General features: G+C 40.8%; 1 protein-coding gene and 1 pseudogene across 1 annotated transcript; one reads left to right on the top strand and one right to left on the bottom strand.

Annotated features, from left to right (window-relative positions):
* Nucleotides 1–423: 423 nt before the first annotated feature.
* LOC149247514 (putative arabinosyltransferase ARAD1) lies at nt 424–17,073 on the bottom strand (annotated as a pseudogene).
* Nucleotides 17,074–17,951: 878 nt separating this feature from the next.
* On the top strand, nt 17,952–21,699 carry LOC149247513 (protein NRT1/ PTR FAMILY 5.6-like). Its single transcript, XM_089455890.1, has 4 exons — nt 17,952–18,189; nt 18,545–18,762; nt 18,870–19,426; nt 20,460–21,699. Exons 1-4 carry the CDS (start codon nt 18,009–18,011, stop codon nt 21,325–21,327), a joined length of 1,824 nt encoding a protein of 607 aa, XP_089312016.1. The 5' UTR covers nt 17,952–18,008; the 3' UTR covers nt 21,328–21,699.
* The last annotated feature ends 1,532 nt before the right edge of the window (nt 21,700–23,231 follow it).

The following is a 23,231-nucleotide window of genomic DNA, read 5'->3' as shown; positions in this document are numbered from 1 at the left end:
ATATATATATATATTATATATATATTATATATATATATATATATATATATATATATATATTCTTGTTTAAGGAATCCATTAAGTGGAATATTCTCATTTCAAATATATATATATATATATATATATATAGATATATATATCTATAGATTTATATATATATATATATCCAAATTTTTAAAAATCAGGTTTGTAGCTTAAAAGCTTATTTGTTTCAGAAATTCATTCTATTTTCCCTCCATTGTGAAACTCACCTTTTTAACATGAATATGAATGAATTTTGAGTTATAAGTGATAATGTTCATCTCAAAAATAAGATACATGAGAATGACCTGGCTGCATTTTTTCAATATACAGCGATCAAGTCCTGACTACATTTGCAAATGTAGAAGAGTACACCTATAATGCAAATGTAGAAGAGTACACCTATAATCAATAAGATACATGAGAATGACCTGGCTGCATTTTTTCAATATACAGCGATCAAGTCCTGACTTCATTTGCAAATGTAGAAGAGTACACCTATAATCAACTAGGCCGATTTATTTTCTCTGATACTGATATTTTTTGTGCATTTCTTCTGTTGGCAATGCACATGAAATCCAGGAACTACAAATACAAGAAAAAATAACATTTTCAATCCATTTCATGTTTGGAAACAATGCAATTTCCATCTTGAACATCGGACTAATTCAGACTATGAAACTGCACATGGCTCTCATTAAATCAGTTATAGTTACTTTGATGGTTACTCATTGATTCTATCAGTAATCATATGCTCGTCAAAGAGATTAAGCCATGCATGTCTAAGTACCATGGAAACGATGTGAGTTGTGACTACACTACCTTCTGTTTGGTAATTTCAAATGTGAATCTGAATTGCAGAAATCATGCCCGAATCTAGGCTAGCCTCTAGCCAATTTTTGTAGACTGAAAAAGGAATCTCTGTGCTTTGCAAGCCAAGATCTGGAGTAGCGCTTTCCTTTATGAAGGGAGAGCCTGACAGAAGGTAGCTTTCTCGCAACTGCTTTCCAAATCATGTGCACAGCATCATCAGGCTGAGCTGGATACTGATACTCAAAATGGTGGCTGACTTCCTTCAACTTTTGCCACATGCGGGTCCATTCTTCCATTTTAACACTATTAAGCAATCTTATCAAAAACCCTTTTTTGACAACATCAGCAGATTGTACAAAAATGCAAAATTCTGTATAATCAAGGACATCCTCATAAGGAAGCTCAATCTCATCGCTAATGATAACAGGAACGCAATGGCTAGCAATAGCATCAAAGAGCCGATTTGAAGAGGGTGTATCGCCTGCAATGTTTAGGCAAAACTTTGAAGACCGCATGCCTTCAGTTGCTTTTCTTATTCCATCCCTCTGTGTATTCCCAGAAGTAAAATGTACTTCCTTTTCATCCTTCAGAAGAGCATAGAGCTTTTGTCTAATATATCCACCCTGATAATTATAAACCAAGTCAGCAATGGACATTGAAGGTAAATTCAACTTGTTCGCTTTTGAAACAAAATAAATATGGAATCAAATTCATGGGCTTGTGGTGCCTCAAGAAGGGATTCCTACCAACAACAGGCTGCATGCAAGCACACTTTAAAGATGCCAAAATAATGGTGGAAATAATTGCATTTGGATTCAAGAACTCACATGCTTCCTGTAAATAACACCTTGAAAGAAAAGGAGAATGCTTCGGTTTTCAAATGATGAAGAATCCTTTGCAAGAGAAGGAACAACATGCTTGTAAGGAGCCACAACATCCTTCTCTATGTTGCCTACCAAAGGTGAATATCGTCCAAAGTCAGCTACAATGAACATTGCCGACCGAAGCTGCTCCCTTGCTATTACCATGCTATTTGGATGATGCATAACTATTACATGATTCTTCCCCCCTGATCTCCTCCAGGCCTCCTGACCCATCAAAAAATGCACCAATTTCTCCTGCAAAAGTTCATTTTTACTCTTATGCCCACGGGTCTCAACTTTTGAATGCCTGTTATAACTCAATGAAGAAAAAAAGGCACAAAGAAAACATCAGCCTCTTTGGAATTTTCAACTCTCCGGGCACTGCAAGGAGAGTTTCTACCTGTATGTTCGAAGACAGTAGATCCAAGGTAAGCCAGTATTCTGGACTGTGCTGCAAATTGAGTCTGCCGGATATCGAGGGATTTCAGTGAGATTTATCGGCCATACAATCTTTTCTGGCTTCCAATCTAACATACCAAAATGGAATTCAGGTGGCATATTATACATAAAAACCTTCAACACGCGTCTTTGGGTTGCCCTGTTTGTTATTTGGCTCTGAACCGGTGGGAGTTCCGTTCTTATCTATAAATTCATCTGTCCGGATTCCAGAAGATGAGATTAAAGATGGCTGAAATTCATCTGAATTTCATACAACAGCTTGCATCCTCTAAGATAATTTTACCTTAGGATCTGAGAATGGTGAATACTGATCTTGGCCAAGAGGTTGACTTGAAATTTGAAAGAATAGCCAGAGAACTGAGCAGAGCCAATGCCGAGATCAGAAAAAGCAGGCACAGTGTCAATTTCTTAGTTGACAAACATTTGGAATGCATATTTTGCTCAGTCGTGGTTAAACTATATCGACTCAATATGAATCAATAGGATTCCCCTTGAATTCTAGTTGCAGGAAAAAGGAAGATGGGTGTGGATAGAAACACCTAAAAAACAGCAGTTCCCTTTCATGAGCCCTAATTTTTGGTAACAATTTGGGCTCATTTGGCCTACTTACCTCGCTCAACCCTTCATCTTTTATCACTTATGCATCATTTCTTAGTATATTCGTGTTATTTGTAGGAAGAAGGGAAGGCATTATATCTATGTGGCTAATACATGATGATTTCAGGTTTTTTTGACATTAAATGGAGCAAAGACCACGCAGATGGAGACAAGGAGACAGCAAAGGTGGCATTGCGGGTTTATAGGGAGGTTGTCCACAGTCTTGAATGACCTTCCTCGTGATCTCCACCCTAACTCCGAGCTCCAACAGCTATCCCCACCGAGCTAGAAGGCAGCCAACAGATTCTACAGGAACAGTAGTTTACTTTTAGTTGGACAGCCAAGCTCCACTAATTGAGGAAGCCAGCTTGATCCTCATCATGTATAAATATTGAGGCCGTAGCCTTTGATAGGAGCTTTTTGAACTTTTGAACTACTGTTGCAATTTCTGAGTACGAGCTACAGCTCGGTTTTTGCTTTTTGTAAGCCAGTTTTGGCATGATGTTAGACTCATGATTATGATCTTTTAATAAAGGCAGGCAGATTTGGATTCAATCCTGAGTTCTTAAGAGGAGCTATAGCTCTCAGGTTAGGGCCCAACCTGAGAGCAATAGACCTCCTTTTCTTTGTATTGTTACTTGTCTTTCCTTTCAGCACTTCATTTCTTTGTTTTGACATGCATTTGGAAAACACAGTCTGCTGATTTAATTCTTTAATGTGATTGAGTAGGATTAGTTTATGGTTAAAGTGCTTTCAGCAGTTAGATTAGAGTAGGAGGATTAGAATTCATTAGAGCTCCAAGAAAAGGTTGATAGTGCACTCACTGCCATCTCTGTTTAGAGATTGGGGGTGTAGACCGTACCAACCACCAAAAACGCAGTCTTATACGTTCATGCAAGCTGCAACACAATCATTTCAGTCATAAAACCGTCCATGCATTCTGATCTTGAGCAATACTTCTTCGTTCCAACACCATGCACGATTCTCTCCAAATTTACATTGTTGTTCGTTGGTTTAAATAACACAGTTAGATAGGTTGATGAATTCTTGGTTTTGTGCAAGACATAGGTGATTTGTTTCTTTTACACTGCATAGCATCACTTTATTGTGTTCTTCTTCTTCTCAACCGCGCCTAAAGTCACCTACTCATCCTTTGTTCAGCTCGTTTGCCTTCCAACCCTTCTACTTCTCACGTAGCTCCATCTTTTTTGCTTCCACACTTCTATCCACCAACCAACTTTACCCACTCTTTCTCCATCTATCTCTCTGTCCTGAGCCATCACAAGCTCCTTTTCATCCTACCTATCCACCCATACAGCTCCTCACTCCTCCATCACCCAAACTCCAACTGTAGAACATCCTGTAGAAGTTAGCAGACTTCCTGTAGAAATCCCGAGCTTCCTGTAGGATCCCCTGCAAACATCCTATAGATGCCTGGCAAAAACCCCAGTTTGCCAAGCACCTGAAGTTGTGGACTTCTTTGGAATGATGTTAGGGCATCCTATGGAAAACCTCTCCTAGCCCCTCCTGACCTTTTCCAAGCCTTCCTTCCCTTCGAACCACCCCTGCACAGTCAAATACCCAGTCAGAACGCAATCATAATACTCCAACCTACTTAAGCAAAAATATAAAAACATGTTCTCTTCAATGGACAAGTAGTTTAATTCATGCATCTCATATCACTAGAAGTAATGGCATCTGGTTAGAAGTTGCCATTCCCATCGTTGCATTGTAAGGATTAAGCTAGTCAGATTAGGGTTTTCTAGATTTCACATGTTTGGTTGGGCTTTCAATTCATTCTTGCAAAGTAGGTTAATTTCCTTTGAGATAGTCTTCGTTCATCATTTAGAAAGCTTCTTTTGAGAAAATATAGAAGTTGGCTTGAGCCCTAGCGGGACTTGTGCCAGCTGACCAAGTGACAGCTGCGACAAGAGCTAGTACTTGTGCATACAGCACCGTCGCTTCAAGTTTGTTACGAACTACCGGGTTGATAAAATTAGAGAAGGAAGCTCCAGGAGTGTAGCATTATTGCTACAATACTGGAGCCCACCATCTTTTGGCGCCATTGCCAGGGAAGCGTCAGAGTATTAGTAATTGTTGCTTTTCTTCTAATTTTCTTACTCTTGCCTTCTGCCAAGTAGTTTATTTCATTTCCATTCTGCAAAAGTAGCATAGACATTTCCTGCTTTCATAGATTAGCATTTCAATCTGGCAATTTCAATTTTGCAAGCATAGATTAGTATTTCAATTCTGCAAGCGATAGACTAGCATTTCCATTCCTGCAATTTCATTTGAGCAAAGTAGATTTGTTCTTTCCTGCTTTCAATTCAATTCTGCATCTTTATTTCAACAAGATAGTTAGTTGTAGATCAATCTGTTTCAGTTTTGCAGGTACCAAAGAAAAAAAACACAAAAGCAATCAAAAAGTCTTTCCATTTCATGCCTCGTAGGAATCGAGATAAAACAGGCAAATTCTTACCCAACACCCCCACCACATCACTGAGTCACCCTTCTCTCTTCTTCGGTGACAGTGATCCAGAAGAACCTATAGGTGAACCTCCTGAGATATACGAAGATCCTATAGCAAAAGAAGAATTAGGGACCATCCCATCTGAAGCTATGGCTGACAATAGAGGAGAAGATGAGAGAATAGAAGGTGCCTTCCCATCCGAGAGACCAATGGAGAGATGAAAATGAAGAACATTAGCCCCTCCGCTCTGCCTCACTTCCATGGACTGACTACTGAAGATCCTGATACCTTCCTGTTTGAGTTTGTTGTCCTTTGTAGGACCTATGACTATACTGAATATGAGTAGAAGCTGAAACTCTTCCCTTCCACTCTTAAGGATGCAGCATTACGCTGGTTCATGGGCTTACCTGGGAATAGTATCACCACTTGGGCTCAGATGCAGCAAGCTTTCAATACCAAGTACCGGGATTACTGTAGGTCCAAGGAAACCAAGGGAGAAATCTTTCGGATGACTATGGGAAATGATGAGTCCTTAGAGGATTATGAGGAGAGGTTCCAACTTAGCTATAAGCGGGCTAGGTGCACACTTGACCCTGAATCCCTCAAGTTGGTTCTGCTCCGAGGAGTCCCTGAAGACCTCTTAGATACCCTTCACATGTTAGCTGGGGGGGATATTTACCAACTGCCTTATGAGGACATCAAGACTGTGTTTAGAAACCACTCCAGGGCAGCTCGGAAACGAGGTAGAGGAAACCTCCTCTCAGTTGGTGTCCCTTTCTCCAAACATGAGTTTGCAAATCAATTAGAAGATCTTAAGAGTGAGGTGAGACAGACCATTGCCATGCAACTGGACACATTCAGGATCCAGCAGAAGAAGGAAGAAGCTGAGAGAGCCTTGGCTATCTTCTGCCCTAGATGTACAAGGAGACACCCTAAGAACGAATGTCCATTGCATTCGGTTGAAGTGTGTTTCGTTTGTGAGGAGGACCATCCCACAAACCAATGTCCAACCTTACCTGGATTTAAAGCCATGTACCAAGGGACAGAAGCTCCCACTAAACCTCTCTATTTCATCAACCAAAGGAGGCCACAAGGACCTAGACCTTACCAGCAGGGGATGCAAGGGGCACCTCAAGCTTATTACAGCCCCAACCAATCGACTCCTATGCCTTCCTGGGTCCCCTGCTCATCCTTCCTGGTCCACGCCTCCTCCATGGTCTTATCCACCTCAGTACCCTACTCAACCCACTACTCATTCATATCACTCACATGCCCAGCCACAGCCTCAGTGGAATGCACCTCAGTCGGGGTGGAGGCCCCAGTACAACACTCCTCCCGCCATTTTGCCTCCACCACCAGTTCAACCTTAGCCATTACCTCCTGCTCCTCCAAGGCAACCTCAAATACCTGCTCAACCGAACCCGAACCCCAACAAATGACAGGCCCAGCAGGTATACACTAGGGAAACATCATGCCCTACCTATGCTGTGGAGATCCAGGAGATCAATCTTCGATCTGGAAAGACTCTTCCGGATCGCCAACCTCCTCCCCCAGAGGATGAGGAAGATAAACAGGAGAGTGAACCAAAGGCTATTCCACCCTTTCCTGAGAGACTAACAGCCACCACACAACCCACCCTAGAGGAGGATGAGCTTATGGGTGAGCTCAAGCAGTTGTGTGTGAAAATACCACTTCTCCAAGCCATCAAGGATGTGCCAATATACAACAAACTGGTTAAGGAAAAGTGTTTCAAACACCCAGGTAGGCGAAAGAGAGATGCTTCAACCATCAATGTCTTAGGACAACTGTCTGACCTTATGTTAGGACAAGTCATCTGCCCAAAGTATCTAGATCCTGGGAGTCCTGTAGTAGATGTCCACATCAATGGCACCATCATACCTCACACCTTGATTGATCTGGGGGCTGCCATTAATGTGATGACCAGGGATACCATGCTCAAACTCAATCTTCAGGGTTCCTTGAGGAAGACCTCGACAGTACTGCAACTAGCAGATCGCTCCACTGTGACTCCCGAAGGGATTGTGGAGGATGTCTTGGTCTCTGTCAACTCTTGGGAATACCCTGCAGATTTCTTGGTTCTGCAACCCAAGGCCAAGCTTACTGGATATCCTCTTATTTTGGGAAGGCCTTGGTTAGCCACTGCAGATGCTTACATAAGTTGTCGTGCAGGAAACATGACCATCAAAAATGGTCCTATGTCCAAGCAGCTAGTCCTATACCCTCCTGCCCAACCCTCCTTAGAGCATGACTTACCACTTTGGTTGGAGGAAGGAGAAGAGGATGAGGTGTACTCAGCACCTCTGTGCACCCTAGATACCACTAGAAGAGACCCCCCAACCGAGGATGACTTGATTGAGACCTTGATCCAGAATCCACCTTCCAGTGCACTATCCTTAGAGAAATTGGTGGAGGATGCCAAAGCCATCACCTTAGTGGACCTTTGTGCCACCAACCCTGTCACTCCCAGAGTCAAGAATGTGGAGTTCGGCCCTGAGAGAACGTTAAAGATCAGCTCCTCCCTATCTCCTTCCCAGGAAAAGGAGCTGTGTAGCCTGTTGGCCAGTCACCTAGATGCTTTTGCTTGGAGCTATAAGGAGATGAAAGGAGTCCATCCTTCAGTCTGTACCCATCACATATACATCAAAGAGGATTGTAAGCCGGTTAGGCAACCTCAAAGGAGAATGAATCCAGCCCTTAAGGACATTGTCAAGGAAGAATTGCAAAAACTGTTGGATGCCGGATTCATTTACCCCATCTCAGATAGTGAATGGGTGTCCCCTCTGGTGTTGGTTCCCAAGAAAAATGGGAAATGGAGAATCTGTGTGGACTACCGAGAACTGAACAAAGCTACCAAGAAAGACCATTTCCCTCTACCCTTCATAGATCAAGTGTTGGATGGACTGGCAGGAAAGAAGTTCTTCTCTTTCCTGGACGGGTTTAGCGGGTACAACCAAATTCAAATCAGCCCGGAAGACCAAGATAAGACCACCTTCACTTGTCCTTGGGGTACCTTTGCCTACCGAGTTCTTCCCTTTGGGCTATGCAATGCTCCTGCTACCTTCCAGAGAGCTGTCTTAAGCATCTTCTCGGAGATGGTCCATGATGCAGTGGAAATCTATATGGATGACTTCACTCCTTATGGGGCCAACTTCCAGGAAGCATTGTCCAATCTGGGAAAAGTCCTAACCAAATGCATTGAGATGAACTTGTCCCTTAGTCCTGAAAAATGAGAATTCCTGATGACTGAAGGGACCGTGCTAGGCCATACCATTTCTTGCCAAGGGTTACAGGTGGATCCTAACAAAATTGCTCTCATCAAGAAGGTTCCACCTCCTCAAAAGGTAAGGGATGTTCGGAGTTTCTTAGGATTAGCAGGGTATTACAGGAGATTCATTAAAGACTTCAGCAAGCTAGCCTCGCCATTGTTTGGCCTGTTGGCAAAAGATGTGGAGTTTAAATGGACTGACGATTGTCAGAGGGCTTTGAATGAATTGAAGGACAAGTTGGTGTCAGCCCCAATCTTGAGAGGTCCAAACTGGGCCCTACCTTTCCACATCCACACTGATGCCTCGAACAAAGCCATAGGTGCAGCTTTAGGACAAGTTGAAAAAAAACTTCCATATGCCATTTACTTTGTTAGCAAAAACTTGTCCAAAGCTGAACTAAATTACACTGTAACTGAGAAAGAGTTTTTGGCTGTGGTCCATGCACTGAACAAGTTCCGACATTATATCACTGGCTATCAAACATTTGTATATACAGACCATGCTGCAATTAGATATTTAATGAATAAACCAGATGTGAATGCTCGTACTATTAGATGGTTACTTTTGTTGCAGCAATTTGATTTGACCATTGTTGACAAACCAGGTAGAGAAAATGTTGTTGCTGATTTTTTATCTAGATTGGATTTGTCTACAGATGAGGATGGAACAGTGGATGACCAGATGCCCGATGAACATCTGTTTGCTATCTCAGTACTCTCTCCATGGTTTGCTGATATAGCAAACTACCTTGTTTCAGCACAGTTCCCTCCGCACCTATCTTCAAGAGAGAAGAGCAGAATCATCAGAAAAAGTGCCTCATTTACTTGGATCGGGGGCAATCTATTCAAGCTTGGCCCTGATCAGATCTTAAGGCGTTGTGTAAGGGAGGAGGAAGTCTTTGATATCCTCCTCACCTATCATGATGGGCCTTGTGGAGGACATTTTGCAGCAAAGAGGACTGCCTTCAAAATCCTGCAGGCAGGCTACTATTGGCCCACACTTCATCAAGATGTCAGAAGATATATCAGCCAATGTGACCAATGCCAAAGAATGGGGAAACCGACTCAAAGGGATGAGATGCCTCTCCAACCTCAAGTGACTCTTGAGCCATTTGAGAAGTGGGGTATGGACTTTGTGGGTCCAATCAACCCTCCTTTGAGGCAAAGGTCTTACATCATTGTGTGCACTGACTACCTGACAAAGTGGGCAGAGACCAAAGCAATCAAAGCAGCAACAGAAGAAAAGGTGGCCGAGTTCTTAAGATAAAACATCTTCTACAAGTTTGGCTACCCAAGAGAGCTGGTCACCGATCAAGGGAGCCAGTTCACATCCAACTTGATTGAAGACCTACTAGCTCATCACAAGATCAAACATAGGACTTCCACCCCCTATCACCCTCAAGCAAATGGGCAGGTGGAAGTCACCAATAGAGCATTAGAAGGGATCTTGACTAAGGCGGTGAGCAGCAGCAGAAAGGACTAGGCAGATCGCCTGGTTGAAGCCACATGGGCTTACAACACCACCTGGAAGACCACCATCGGCTTCACACCTTATGAGCTGGTCTATGGGAAGAAAGCTTTGCTGTCCATTGAATTTGAATACAACACTTTGAGGATGGCAGCTCAGCTAGACCTAGATCTCAGCCATGCACAACAAGAAAGGTTATTGCAGCTGAATGGACTGGATGAGCACCGAATGCAGGCCCTCCTTCACTTGGAAGTGGTTCAACTTCAGAGAAAGGTGTGGCATGACCAACACCTCCATGACAAGCAATTCCAGCCGGGAGATTGGGCCTTGTTGTATGACTCCAGATACAAAGATTTCAAGGGGAAGCTGAGAACCAGATGGCTAGGACCATATGCAGTGGAAGAATGTCATGACAATGGATCTGTTCTTATTCGGACCATTGATGAGGAAGCCATCCCCATGCTTGTCAATGGGCATCGATTGAAGATCTACAGGAAACCTCTCTCAAGACAAGAGTTCGTCAAAACTATGGAGAAATCTGTATTGGTCATAGAGAAGGGTTCTGCCTCTGCTTTGGGCATACCCTGAAAGATTTTTAAAAAAAAAAAAAATAATAATAATAAAGATCCTTGGGTGAAAACCTTTCTGAGGCGCCCAAGGCAGGTGGTAGGGGTGAAAACCTCATTGAGGCGCCCCTATTGTCTTTCAAAAAAAAAAAGAAGAAAAAAGATTTGAAAAAGATCCTTGAGTGAAAACCTCTCTAAGGCGCTCAGGGCAGATGGCAAGGGTGAAAACCTCATTGAGGCGCCCCTGTTATCTTTCAAAAAAAAAAAGAGAAAAAGGAAAAAAAAAAAAAAAAAAAAACAAGGACAGCAAGTTCATAATGTAAAATTGCATGCAGGTTGCAGGTGTTCTATGGAGGAGAGGAGGCCTCTCAACTCAGAGCCAAGGATCCTTATCATGCTGCCAGGAGACCTCACCAGCACCTCCTCCAAGAATACTCCTTTTCTCCAAGGTATGTGCACAATTTCATCATGGCTTGAGCCTTCTACAAGAAGATGCAGATTTTCTACAGGAAGATGCAGACTTTCTACAAGAAACACAAACTTTCTACAGGAAGCTCTGTATTTCTACAGGAAACTTCCTGTAGAAGCTCGGGACGGCCCAAAATTCATTTTATGAGGAGATCTAACGACTAAGGATCAGTTTGGACGCATGCAAGCTACTGTTATCACCCTTGCACACTGTTGTCACCTCGTTCTACCATCCTTGTCGACATGCAATGAAGTTACCTGCACCAGCAAAGCAGATCGTTGAGTTATCAAAGAGAAAGCAATTTTTAAGATAAAAAAATGCTGAGATGTCATACCATATCCATCCCAGCCATCCATGAGCTCTGGGAGCGTGATCGTGAGGCCAAATCCTTCGTCGTGCAGCATGCACCCGAGGAGGAAAAACTGTTACAAGACATCCTGCGGGAGTCCTGTAACAGTTAAGCCCGCTAGAGTGTACACCATTCACAGCGCTGGCCATATGCAATGAAAACGCGGGCGCATGCAGCCAAAGCATCAAATCCATCGTCGGCAGCCTGTAAACATGAACCTCCGGGCCTGTGCAAATTCATCAGCGGCAAACGAATCCACTCATTATCGTCCGAAAGCCAAAAAATCGTGTTGCAGCTGCACAGGTAAGTGTCTCGACCCTTTCTTCCGTCAGATTGCATGAATTTTACTTTGAAATTGTTTGCAAAGTGTGAGGTGAATGGGTTGAGCGGCTGTATGGCCATTTGACTGGCCACGTCGACCAGTTAATGGTCCAGTCGGATGTTCGGGTGGCGGCCATGACAAAAGGAATGGGCAGCACACACATGAGAGAAATCCCGTAGGGAAAAACGAGTTTAACAGAAGAGACGGCGGCAGATCTGCGGGGGGATGATGCGGCAGTAAGGGAACTCGCAGGCAAATGATGGGATGACGTCGTCCAACGGTCTGGCAGGGATAGCTTACCCCCGCACCACGGATTCCGCCGATTCAAATCTAATCGGCTAGATTGCCACCCCATGCATTTATCATTCATTGTTTGAAACTCGAGTGATCATCCGGATCCCTCTGCAATTCGATACTCCGAGCCTTTGGCCATCAGAACGCCTGTGAAGCAACACCAAGAGCACAGACCAACTGCAGTCTTTCCCAGAAATCGCGCGTTGCTCCTACAGGAACGCTGTTTCTACATGAAGGCGGGTTCCTCACGTCAAAAGGTGGCGGATTAAAAAGGTAAACCTGAACTCTCCATGCAATTGGCTTTTGAAGGCGGCAGAATCGTCGTCTACAGTCTGGTCGTAGAAAATTGTTGCAATTGTTGTCTGCTGTGCATAAACTGTTATTCTACAGGATGTCAGTGTAATTAAGCTGTGTTAAGGTCCTCGGAGATAAGCTTCGTGGATTTTGTGCATGACAGAAGCGTAATTCTACGCTCTGTCTCAGTAGACCAAACTTCTTCCGCGTTCGCCACCTCTAGTTAAAGCAACAGTTTTTATCATGCCGGGTGGGTTCATTAGAAGGGAACCCACTGATTCAACAAAGTTAAGGGAAAATCTTGAGGTGGTGGAGCTCTTCACATGGGTGCAATGGATATCCTTCTGTGACAAATTGCAGGGTTATGACGATGAAGTGGCAGAAGAGTTTTTGCAGGCTCTGAGGCCGAAATCCAAAACATTGGCCACCGTGAACTTCAGGGGCCTAAGCCTCAAGCTCACCCCGCAATATATCAATCGAATTACTGAACTTTCAATGGGTTTGCCATGGGATAAGGAAGAAAGGAAGTTGAGCCAACAGGCCAAGAAAGAATTCTTTCCCCTAGAGGAGGAATTCTCGGAGGACAAAAATGGGGTGCGTAGAACCAGTTTGCTGCCACCATGGAATGAAGTTAGCCTGCAGATCATGAAGTATATAACTTGCGAAGGCTGTTTTAGCATTGTGTACGGGTATCACTTTCGGTTGCTCACTGAATTGAGGCACCAGATTGATCTTCCTGTAGAAAATAAACTGAGCATCCCGTATTTCCTGCTACAGTCTCTAATTGAGTGTGCCACAAAGTTAAAAGAAGGCATACCAGACCAGGTAGCCCACCATGGATTGATCAAACTTCTCGTGGAGGATGCACTTCATTCATACAAGGTTCCTCTCTCATGGGAAGCATTCAGAAATTTGACAAGAGATGGAGACATAAGGATGTTGACCGAAGAAAGTGGTTCCTCCAGCAGTGAGGAGAAGGAATCAATGGCCGTGGGAAAGAAAGAAACAGGCCAGAAGACCCCGACCACAGTGCAAAAGAAAGAGCAAAAGAAGAAGCATGAGAAAAAGGATGACAAAGAAAAAGATGACAAACCCATCTTGACAGCAAGAGAGAAAAGGTTGCAAGGCTGAATGAACAAGGCTGAGAAGGTCCACATCAGCAAAAGTGCCTTGACAGTGACCGCAAGCAAGTCAAAAAGCAAAACTCATGCAGCAAAGCAAACCAAGGCGGTGACACCTGTGTCTACAGGAAAACCGAAACTGGCTTCTACAGGAAGCCCGAAAATTATTGAAAAAGGGTCTTCTACAGGAAGCCCGAAATTGACTAAAACAGGGTCTTCTACAGGAAGCCCTGAAAAAGTGAAGCCCAAGGAGAAGAAGGCTGACATTCTAGCAAGGGAGGCAGCAGCTGTGCTGGCCGCCCTCAGCACACCACCTAAGCCAAAGGAGAAGAGAAAGAGGGAGACCCCTCTATACTTTAAAGCTCGAAGAAGTGTCAGAATAAAGACGGGCACGCCACAGCCTCCATCCAGCAACCAAATCACTACAGGGGATGCCCCTACTTCACCCAGTGAGAGGTCCCCCTCGAAAATATCGGTCACCTACGAGAGAGGGAGCCCAAAAACAACTACTTGGAAAGGAAGGTTAGACCAATTGGCTTCAAAAGCCCGGCTCAAGGTCAAGGAAACAGAGAAGAGGGGAGGAGCGGCACCCTCATCACCACCAAGGGCAGAACAGGCAGAGCCACCAAGAGTAGGAAAGAAAGAGCGTATTCCGGAGCCTAGTTCTCTGCCAAGGACAAGGAGCTGGAGCAGAGTTGCTCAAGGATGAGCAAATATTTTAGCTGGGGGGTGATGATGAGCCCCAATTTTTGGTAACAATTTGGGCTCATTTGGCCTACTTACCTCGCTCAACCCTTCATCTTTTATCACTTATGCATCATTTCTTAGTATATTCGTGTTATTTGTAGGAAAAAGGGCAGGCATTATATCTATGTGGCTAATACATGATGATTTCAGGTTTTTTTGACATTAAATGGAGCAAAGACCACGCAGATGGAGACAAGGAGACAACAAAGGTGGCATTGCGGGTTTATAGGGAGGTTGTCCACAGTCTTGAATGACCTTCCTCATGATCTCCACCCTAACTCCGAGCTCCAACAGCTATCCCCACCGAGCTAGAAGGCAGCCAACGGATTCTACAGGAACAGCAGTTTACTTTTAGTTGGACAGCCAAGCTCCACTAATTGAGGAAGCCAGCTTGATCCTCATCATGTATAAATATTGAGGCCGTAGCCTTTGATAGGAGCTTTTTGAACTTTTGAACTACTGTTGCAATTTCTGAGTACGAGCTACAGCTCGTTTTTTGCTTTTTGTAAGCCAGTTTTGGCATGATGTTAGACTCATGATTATGATCTTTTAATAAAGGCAAGCAGATTTGGATTCAATCCTGAGTTCTTAAGAGGAGCTATAGCTCTCAGGTTAGGGCCCAACCTGAGAGCAATAGACCTCCTTTTCTTTGTATTGTTACTTGTCTTTCCTTTCAGCACTTCATTTCTCTGTTTTGACATGCATTTGGAAAACATAGTCTGCTGATTTAATTTCTTTAATGTGATTGAGTAGGATTAGTTTATGGTTAAAGTGCTGTCAGCAGTTTAGATTAGAGTAGGAGGATTAGAATTCATTAGAGCTCCAAGAAAAGGTTGATAGTGCACTCACTGCCATCTCTATTTAGAGATTGGGGGTGTAGACCGTACCAACCACCAAAAAACGCAGTCTTATACGTTCATGCAAGCTGCAACACAATCATTTCAGTCATAAAACCATCCATGCATTCTGATCTTGAGCAATACTTCTTCGTTCCAACACCATGCACGATTCCTCTCCACAATTTACATTGATGTTCGTTGGTTAAATAAAGCAGTTAGAATAGGTTGATGAATTTTGGTTTTGTGCAAGACATAGGTGATTTGTTTCTTTTACACTGCATAGCATCACTTTATTGTGTTCTTCTTCTTCTCAACCGCGCCTAAAGTCACCTACTCATCCTCTGTTCAGCTCGTTTGCCTTCCAACCCTTCTACTTCTCACGTAGCTCCATCTTTTTTGCTTCCACACTTCTATCCACCAACCAACTTTACCCACTCTTTCTCCATCTTATCTCTCTGTCCCTGAGCCATCACAAGCTCCCTTTTCATCCCACCTATCCACCCATACAGCTCCTCGACTCCTCCATCACCCAAAACTCCAACAATAGAACATCCTGTAGAAGTTAGCAGACTTCTTGTAGAAATCCCGAGCTTCCTGTAGGATCCCCTGCAGACATCCTGTAGAAGCCTGCAAACCCGGTTGCCAAGCACCTGAACGTTGTGGACTTCTGTGGAATGATGTTAGGGATCCCCTGGAACCTCTCCTAGCCCTCCTGACCTTTTCCAAGCCTTCCTTCCCTTCGAACCACCCCTGCACAGTCAAAACCCAGTCAGAAATGCAATCATAATAACTCCAACCACTTAAGCAAAAATATAAAAACATGTTCTCTTCAATGGAAGTAGTTTAAATTCATGCATCTCATATCACTAGAAGTAATGGCATCATGGTTAGAAGTTGCATTCCCATCGTTGCATTGTAAGGATTAAGCTAGTCAGATTAGGGTTTACTAGGGTTTCCATGTTTGGTTGGCTTTCAGTTCATTCTTGCAAAGTAGGTTAATTTCCTTTGAGATAGTCTTCGTTCATTATTTAGAAAGCTTCTTCTGAGAACATATAGAAGTTGGCTTGAGCCCTAGCGGACTTGTGCCAGCTGACCAAGTGACAGCTGCGACAAGAGCTACTACTTGTGCATACAGCACCGTCGCTTCCAAGTTTGTTACGAACTACCGGGTTGATAAAATTAGAGAAGGAAGCTCCAGGAGTTGTAGCATTATTGCTACAATACTGGAGCCCACCACCCTTGGGCTTCAGCAATGTTTACATGGAATGACACACAGGTCAGAAAATATATAAATTTTCTTACTAACTTGCACAAGAATTGGGATGGTTCATCGCAGGCCCAGTAAGAAAAATACAATTTGCATCACATTCAGATCTGTATGCTTCTCAAAAACAAATCATATAGAGCTCAACTTTCATGCAATGAAACCAATTTCCCTGAGATAAGGTAATAGAGAAATGGGCAATTTATCATAAACCTATCACAGAAAACAAAGATGGGTATTGACAAAATATTAAAAAACCTAATCCCCAGGTTTATGGAGGCAAGATGGGCCTCCATAAAACATCAGTAATAACTCCTCTTTTCCATTTGGGTTGACTTCTGAAAATCCCTTGCAGAAATCACTAAGCATGCTTATTCATAAGCAGACTGGCCCAATAATTAACGGTGAAGGAGGAGAATTTGTCTTACAGCAGCTGAGAAACAGGGTTAAATCTTCAACAGCCCATCGTAGAATTCCTCAATCAGATAGCTGGATATCGTCCCCTATGGGACCCTGGTCCTCATTCCACTGAATTCATTTGCCTTTCTCTTCCGTCATTCTTTATTACTGGTATTTTTAACAGAGATCAAGAAGTTGAAAATAATTATTTTGGAATCGCAAATCCCTGATTTTGGAGTTTTATTTTTAGCCCATGAACTCTGCAATACCCGCCCTCCAGAAGGACCATGACGCCAACTCTCCGGGTTCAAACAGTGGCGCGGGATCCGGCTCCTTGTAATCCTTTTCCCTCGTCTGTGCCGCAGTCCCCAACGGCTGCCTCTCGGAATACTTGTTCGCCCCGAGCTTAACGTTTTCTTCTTTTCCTTCCATTTCAACACAAAGAACCAGAGGATTCTGAGACTGTCTGAACTCAGTCGAAACAAGCAGCTCCCCGGAACAATACACCGCGGGCTCGTCCCGATCGGAGTAGCCTGTCAGGGGATGTCAGGCCCCAATCCGATTTTTTGTCAGGCCGTGGCAGGAATGTCAGAATTGCCTGGGAGGGTGGCGGAGAAGCGGAGAAGGAGGGTGGCGGAGCTCGGGAGGGTGGCGGAGCTCGGGAGACATTCCCGGTGGCCGGAGCCGGACGATTTTCCGGCCGGTGCCGGAAAACGGGCCATTCTACCGCCTAGGTAGACTACTCCCAACAAATATCCATCCTCTTTCTCCCAAAAAAATCTCCGAAGTCTTTCTTTAAATTTCGTTAAATCTAATTAATGTCATATTTATTTTCTAATATATAAACTAAATAATAAAATTTTATGACTTCTTATATTAACATCTTCATGAATATACAAGTTTCTATATAAATCTCCACCATGTCAAATGATGTGACTGGCCTTGAGGTAGTCTCCACAATGTGAAATGATGTGAATGACATTGAGGTGAGAAGAATGTAAGGTGATACTGAAAAGCAAATTTAGGAATATTTAGACTAGTATTATTGGTTTAGCTGTGCCGTACCGCTCGTACCATATCTGCTCGATTTCCTGAACCTTACATTATTAAAATTTGTTCAATATTAAAATGTGTTGGTCTGCGTTGTCAACTTTTAGATCTGAGGTTTCTTGCATATATCATATCGGCTGTACATGACTATTAGGTTGGACTTAGTCATGTGCTTGGAGTAACATAAATATGATAATTCGCAGTCTATACACTCACACTATTCCGGTTATTAGGATGTAACAATAAAGCAGAAGGTCCAGAGAACGACTTTCATTAAAATACCACGACAGAGAGATAAGCTGGTGTGGGGATTGGATATGGTTATGGCAATCCAGCACTGTAAGAAATGGGTGGAATTCTGGAGGAAATCAGAGCAGCCAGATAACAGAAGCGACCACGAACAACAAGAGTTCGTCAGTAATGGATCCGTGGATTTGAAAGGAAGGCCTGTTCTGAGAGCACAATCTGGTGTATGGAAAGCTTCACTTTTCATCATGGGTGAGTCTTTACCTTATACTGATATCTTCTGTATCCTCATGATCGAGGTTAAAGATTTCAGGTCTATTTGTCAGTAAATAGAGTTAAAGACTATGTGATGTGAATAACTTTAATTAAATTCTTAGAATTCATAGTAATGAATATTTTAAGTCTATAGATAGACTTAGCAAGTGTGATTCATTACTATGAATATTTTAAGTTTATAGATAGAGTCAGCAAGTGTGATTCATTATTAAGTCTATTCTGATGAAAAACTGGTTGGAAACTTCCACTAAAAAAGCTCATTATAATAGATCTAGAAAATTCTAATCAAAATTCCATATCTAATTATATGCATGCCAATGTAATTTTGCAGTAGCTGAATTCTGCGACGGACTGACATTCTTCGCGCTTACATCAAACTTGGTCATCTATTTAACAACCGTCTTGCACGAAGGGGTAGCAAATTCTGTTAAAAATATCAACTACTGGATAGGTGTCATGGCCGCTGTCTCCCTTACAGGGGCCTTTATAGCAGATGGTTACTGTGGGCGGTACTGGATGGTGCTTGTGTCCTTATTCGTTTATCTCTTGGTGAGTCTAAAACCCTCAAGACTCGATATAATCTTGATTATAGTTTTTCTGATCATGCAAATGCATCTATTGGGCGCTTATTTTTATGTTATAAATCAATGTTTCAGGGATTGGTTTTGATGACACTTTCAGCCTCTCTGTCAGCTTTGAAGCCACCTGATCAATGTGATGCAATATGCAGCAAAGCAACCAAGACACAAATTGGTGCTTTCTTCTTGGCTCTGTATTTGGTGTCGTTCGGGGCTGGTGGCCTGAAGCCCTCTCTGGAAGCACTTGGTGCAGACCAATTTGATGAGGAAGATGAGACTGAAATGATTAAGAAGAATTCCTTCTTTAATGTCTGGTATTTCTTTTTCTGCGGTAGCTTTATCTTTGCAGTCACTGTTATCCCTTACGTCCAGCAGAACCTCAGCTGGGGATTAGGGTTCGGTATTCAAACAGTTGCCATGGGTATCGGCATTGTTGTGTTTTTGTTTGGAACGCCATTCTACCGACAGAGGCTTCCGGGAGGCAACCACATGTCTAGTTTCGCTCAGGTTGTAGTTTCCGCTATAAGAAAAAGAAATATTGACATGCCTTCAGATATTAACTTGCTTTACAAGAATCAGGATGTGGAGTCCATAAAATCAGGCCAGAGGCTTCTGTCGCACACAGATAATTTTCAGTAAGTAATTTTTTTAAAATTTTTATCATAGGATTTGTTAATTATGTTTATGCTTTTTGCTGGATCGAGAGTAAACATTTAAAAGTATATATTTTAATATTTTAGAATATTTTAAAAATATATATAAATCAGGATGAGGAGTCCATAAAATCAGGCCAGAGGCTTTTCAGTTAGTAATTTTTTTTAAATTTTTATCATAGGATTTGTTAATTGTGTTGATGCTTTTTGCTGGATGGAGGGTAAAGATTTAAAAGTATATATTTTAATATTTTATATTATTTTTAAAAATATATATAAATTTAAGGTGAATATTTATTTTCATAGTGGTTATGCTTTTTTGAGTAGTATTAACAAGTTTTATATGAAATGTGTTATGGTTTTTTGGTCATATGGTATTTATGTGTCATGGTATTGGCTTTTGTGTTATGGTACTGGTTTTTGGTATTGTAACAAAGCCTATTTACATATTAAGAATCTCCATAATAAAATGAAGATTAACCTCATGATAATAATTCTTGTTACATGGTTTTTAAAATGTGTATATATTTTTGGTTATATATTAATTTTTTTAAATAAAAAAGTATTTTTAATAAATTTGTGATATAATTTATTTTTATGTGTTTATTTTTTTTTTTAATTTTAACAATTTTATGATAAAAAATATTTTAATAATTATTATGGATTGATGTTTATAGGCATTTATGAGTAATTTTAATTTCTATGGCTTTATTGGTCTACTTATTTTTTAATTTATATGACCCCTCTGGTCTACTTGTTTTTTAAGTTGTTTTGAAGTCCATATACATTAAGCCAATAATTGGTTTATTTACTTTCTATCTTGTGTGTTGAATAAGAATAAAGTGATATTCAATAGCTAAAGTCAATCAACAACTTACTGCATAATGCTTAATACTTACCTGTCGCCCTAAATACTTTCCAGACAAACAGTTTTCCTCGAACTCTGTATCTAGATTTGAATCTGATGAGCCAATAATAGTATTCCGATAACTTCTTTTGCTTGAGAATGGATTAGGTTTCTGGACAAAGCTGCCATAGTGTTGCAGGACTCTTCGGTGTGGAAGATTGATGCAGAGGGAAACAGGAAACCAAATCCATGGAAAGTCTGCACGGTAACTCAAGTAGAGGAAGCCAAATTAATATTGAGGGTAATCTCCATCTGGTCATCTTGCCTAGTGTTTGGAATGACAGCAACACAGAGCCAATCGTTGTTCATAAAACAAGCCAGCACCATGGATAGAAGCCTCGGTTCCCATTTCCTAGTCCCGCCAGCTTCTCTTGTGGTCCTTTCCCCTATCAGCGGACTTGTTTTCGTAACTATTTATGACCGGTGCTTGGTACCACTGACCAGAAGAATAACCGGGAATGAACGGGGAATAACTGTTTTTCAAAGGATTGGAACTGGCATGTTCATTTCTGTTGTGTACATGGCAACCGCAGCTCTAGTAGAGAGGAACAGGATCCATGTGGCAAAAACTCATGGCTTGCTTGACAGCCCAGGAACTGTGATCCCTCTCAGTGTTTTCTGGTTAACTCCACAGTTTGTTTTGATGGGAATAGCAAATGTGTTTACTATAGTGGGAATGCAAGAATATTTCTATGATCAAATCCCTGACAGCATGAGAAGCTTGGGAATCGCCGTTTCTGAGAGTGTTCTTGGACTCGCTGGTTTTCTGGGCAGTCTTGTGATCACCATAGTTGAAAGAGCAAGTAAGGGAACATGGTTAGTGAACAATTTAAATAGAGCGAAATTGGATTATTTTTATTGGCTTTTGGCCATATTAAGTGCTACAAATCTATGTTGTTATGTTTGTATTACACGCATGCTTACTTACAAGAAAGTGGTGAAACAAATCATATCTGATACAACTAGCTCATCGTAAGCTACTCGCAGGCGACAAGGGGGATGACAGTAACTATGTTTCATCTCCTTGGTTACAAGGTAGATGGAGCTACAGAACCGAACAGGCCCTCTTCTTTTGGTGGTTTTGCACAAGTTTCTTATGATTTGTGATATTTGAATTAGATTGGCTTATTCTATCACAGTAGACCAGTGGAGGTTGACAGGCATTACTGACGCTTGAATTTCAACCCATTTCAAGGGAAGAACGGAAGCTGGGTGTGCAAAAAAGGCTTTAAGTCCTGCTGGTCTTATCCATTATTGCTCATAGGTTGTATTCCTACCTGTCCTCCTTCCTTGTAAGGAAAGAAAAATAAGAACGTTGTAGTTGATTCTACAGCTGCAATAAAGGATATTCAACTTTATCGGATATCCTGTTTTATTATATTCGTGTGTTCATTCGGTGGTGTCATGAAATTGAATAATGTCTACATTTCCACTCTGCAATGTCATGAAAGAACCCAATACAACAGTTGTGTTTATGATATTCACAATCCTTTGTAACCTGAAATTATTTCCATTGCAGGCTTAGGTATTTAATAGTACAGAGGAGAAAAGGTGTTGACACCTTGACTGAGTTTGATTTATATTTGAATATACTGAATTTACAATCGATATAAATATATTCTTTTAAATAACTGAAAATGACTTTCATATTAAATTTAGATTTTAACTCCCATTTCACATTAAAATCAACACATATTATGATAGGTGTAATTTCAATAATTAATTGGTAGATCTGAAATATGAAATTTGAGCTTCCAGTTTTTAAAGGAAATTTTGATTTTATTTTCATTAAAAAAATATAATTCAATAAATGCCATTGATCTTGAATGCTCATGCTATATCATTATATAAATGTTGATTGGATTTAACTTTATGCTGTTGAAACCATGTCAATTTTATATAATAACAATAGTTTCTAATGCTAATTAAGTTTATATATGTAAATTTTATATAATAATAATTGTTTTTAATGTTAATTAAGTTTATACATTTCAGGTGGTTGAGTGGAAGAGATGTATTTTTTTAATTAAGGTTTAAGTGTTGTAAGTTAATATTTTGATATTTTTGAATAAAGTATTTTTGTTTCTTTTTAAATAAGTTTATTTTCATTTTAGTAAAGTACTACTTCTGGAAAATGAAAGTAAGCACAAAATCATTTGGAAGAATTATACCTCATCATGTCATTAATGGTGATCTCAACATAAGTAGAAAAGATAACAACCATTTCTCTCTCACACACACACATTGAATTACATTTTTAGAATATTATATTCTAAACTCCATATTAAAAATTACATGAATTAAAAATCTCCTTCATATAGTGAATAGTGAAATATATATATATATATATAGATACTTGAATTATGAACAATAATTTTTTGTTGTTGTTATTAATATTTTTTAAATATTATATATGAACTCCATATTAAAAATAGAATAAATTACACATTTCCCTCACAATGAAAAGTGTAAATATAACAATTTTTTTAATTTAAATTATTTTATTTTTCTCTATACAAACTTGATATAAAATTATGTTATTTAATATGAACATTGAAATGTTTTATTTATAGTTAACATTAATGTTTTGTTATTAATATATTTTTGTTTTAAATATTACATATTAACGATGAATTAGAATTAGACACGATATAATACAATGATATTATTTTTAGGTGTCATTTGTCATGTCACTTGTGAGGAATTACATATCTCTCACATATTAAGAAGTATAATAATTTTTTTTAGTTTCAATTTATTAAATTTTTATATAAAGTTGATTTAAAATTGAGATAGTAATTAAAATATTTTATTTATGTCAAACATTAATAAATTTTATTATTACTATATTTAATTTATTATATACTATTATTTTATTAT

Source organism: Pinus tabuliformis, chromosome 7, assembly GCF_031772625.1.
Source record: "Pinus tabuliformis cultivar Carrire ecotype Pingquan chromosome 7, CPIR1, whole genome shotgun sequence".
Taxonomy (NCBI): domain Eukaryota; kingdom Viridiplantae; phylum Streptophyta; class Pinopsida; order Pinales; family Pinaceae; genus Pinus; species Pinus tabuliformis.
The sequence above is the reverse complement of the archived record's forward strand: the minus strand, read 5'-3'. Positions and strand labels throughout refer to the sequence as shown.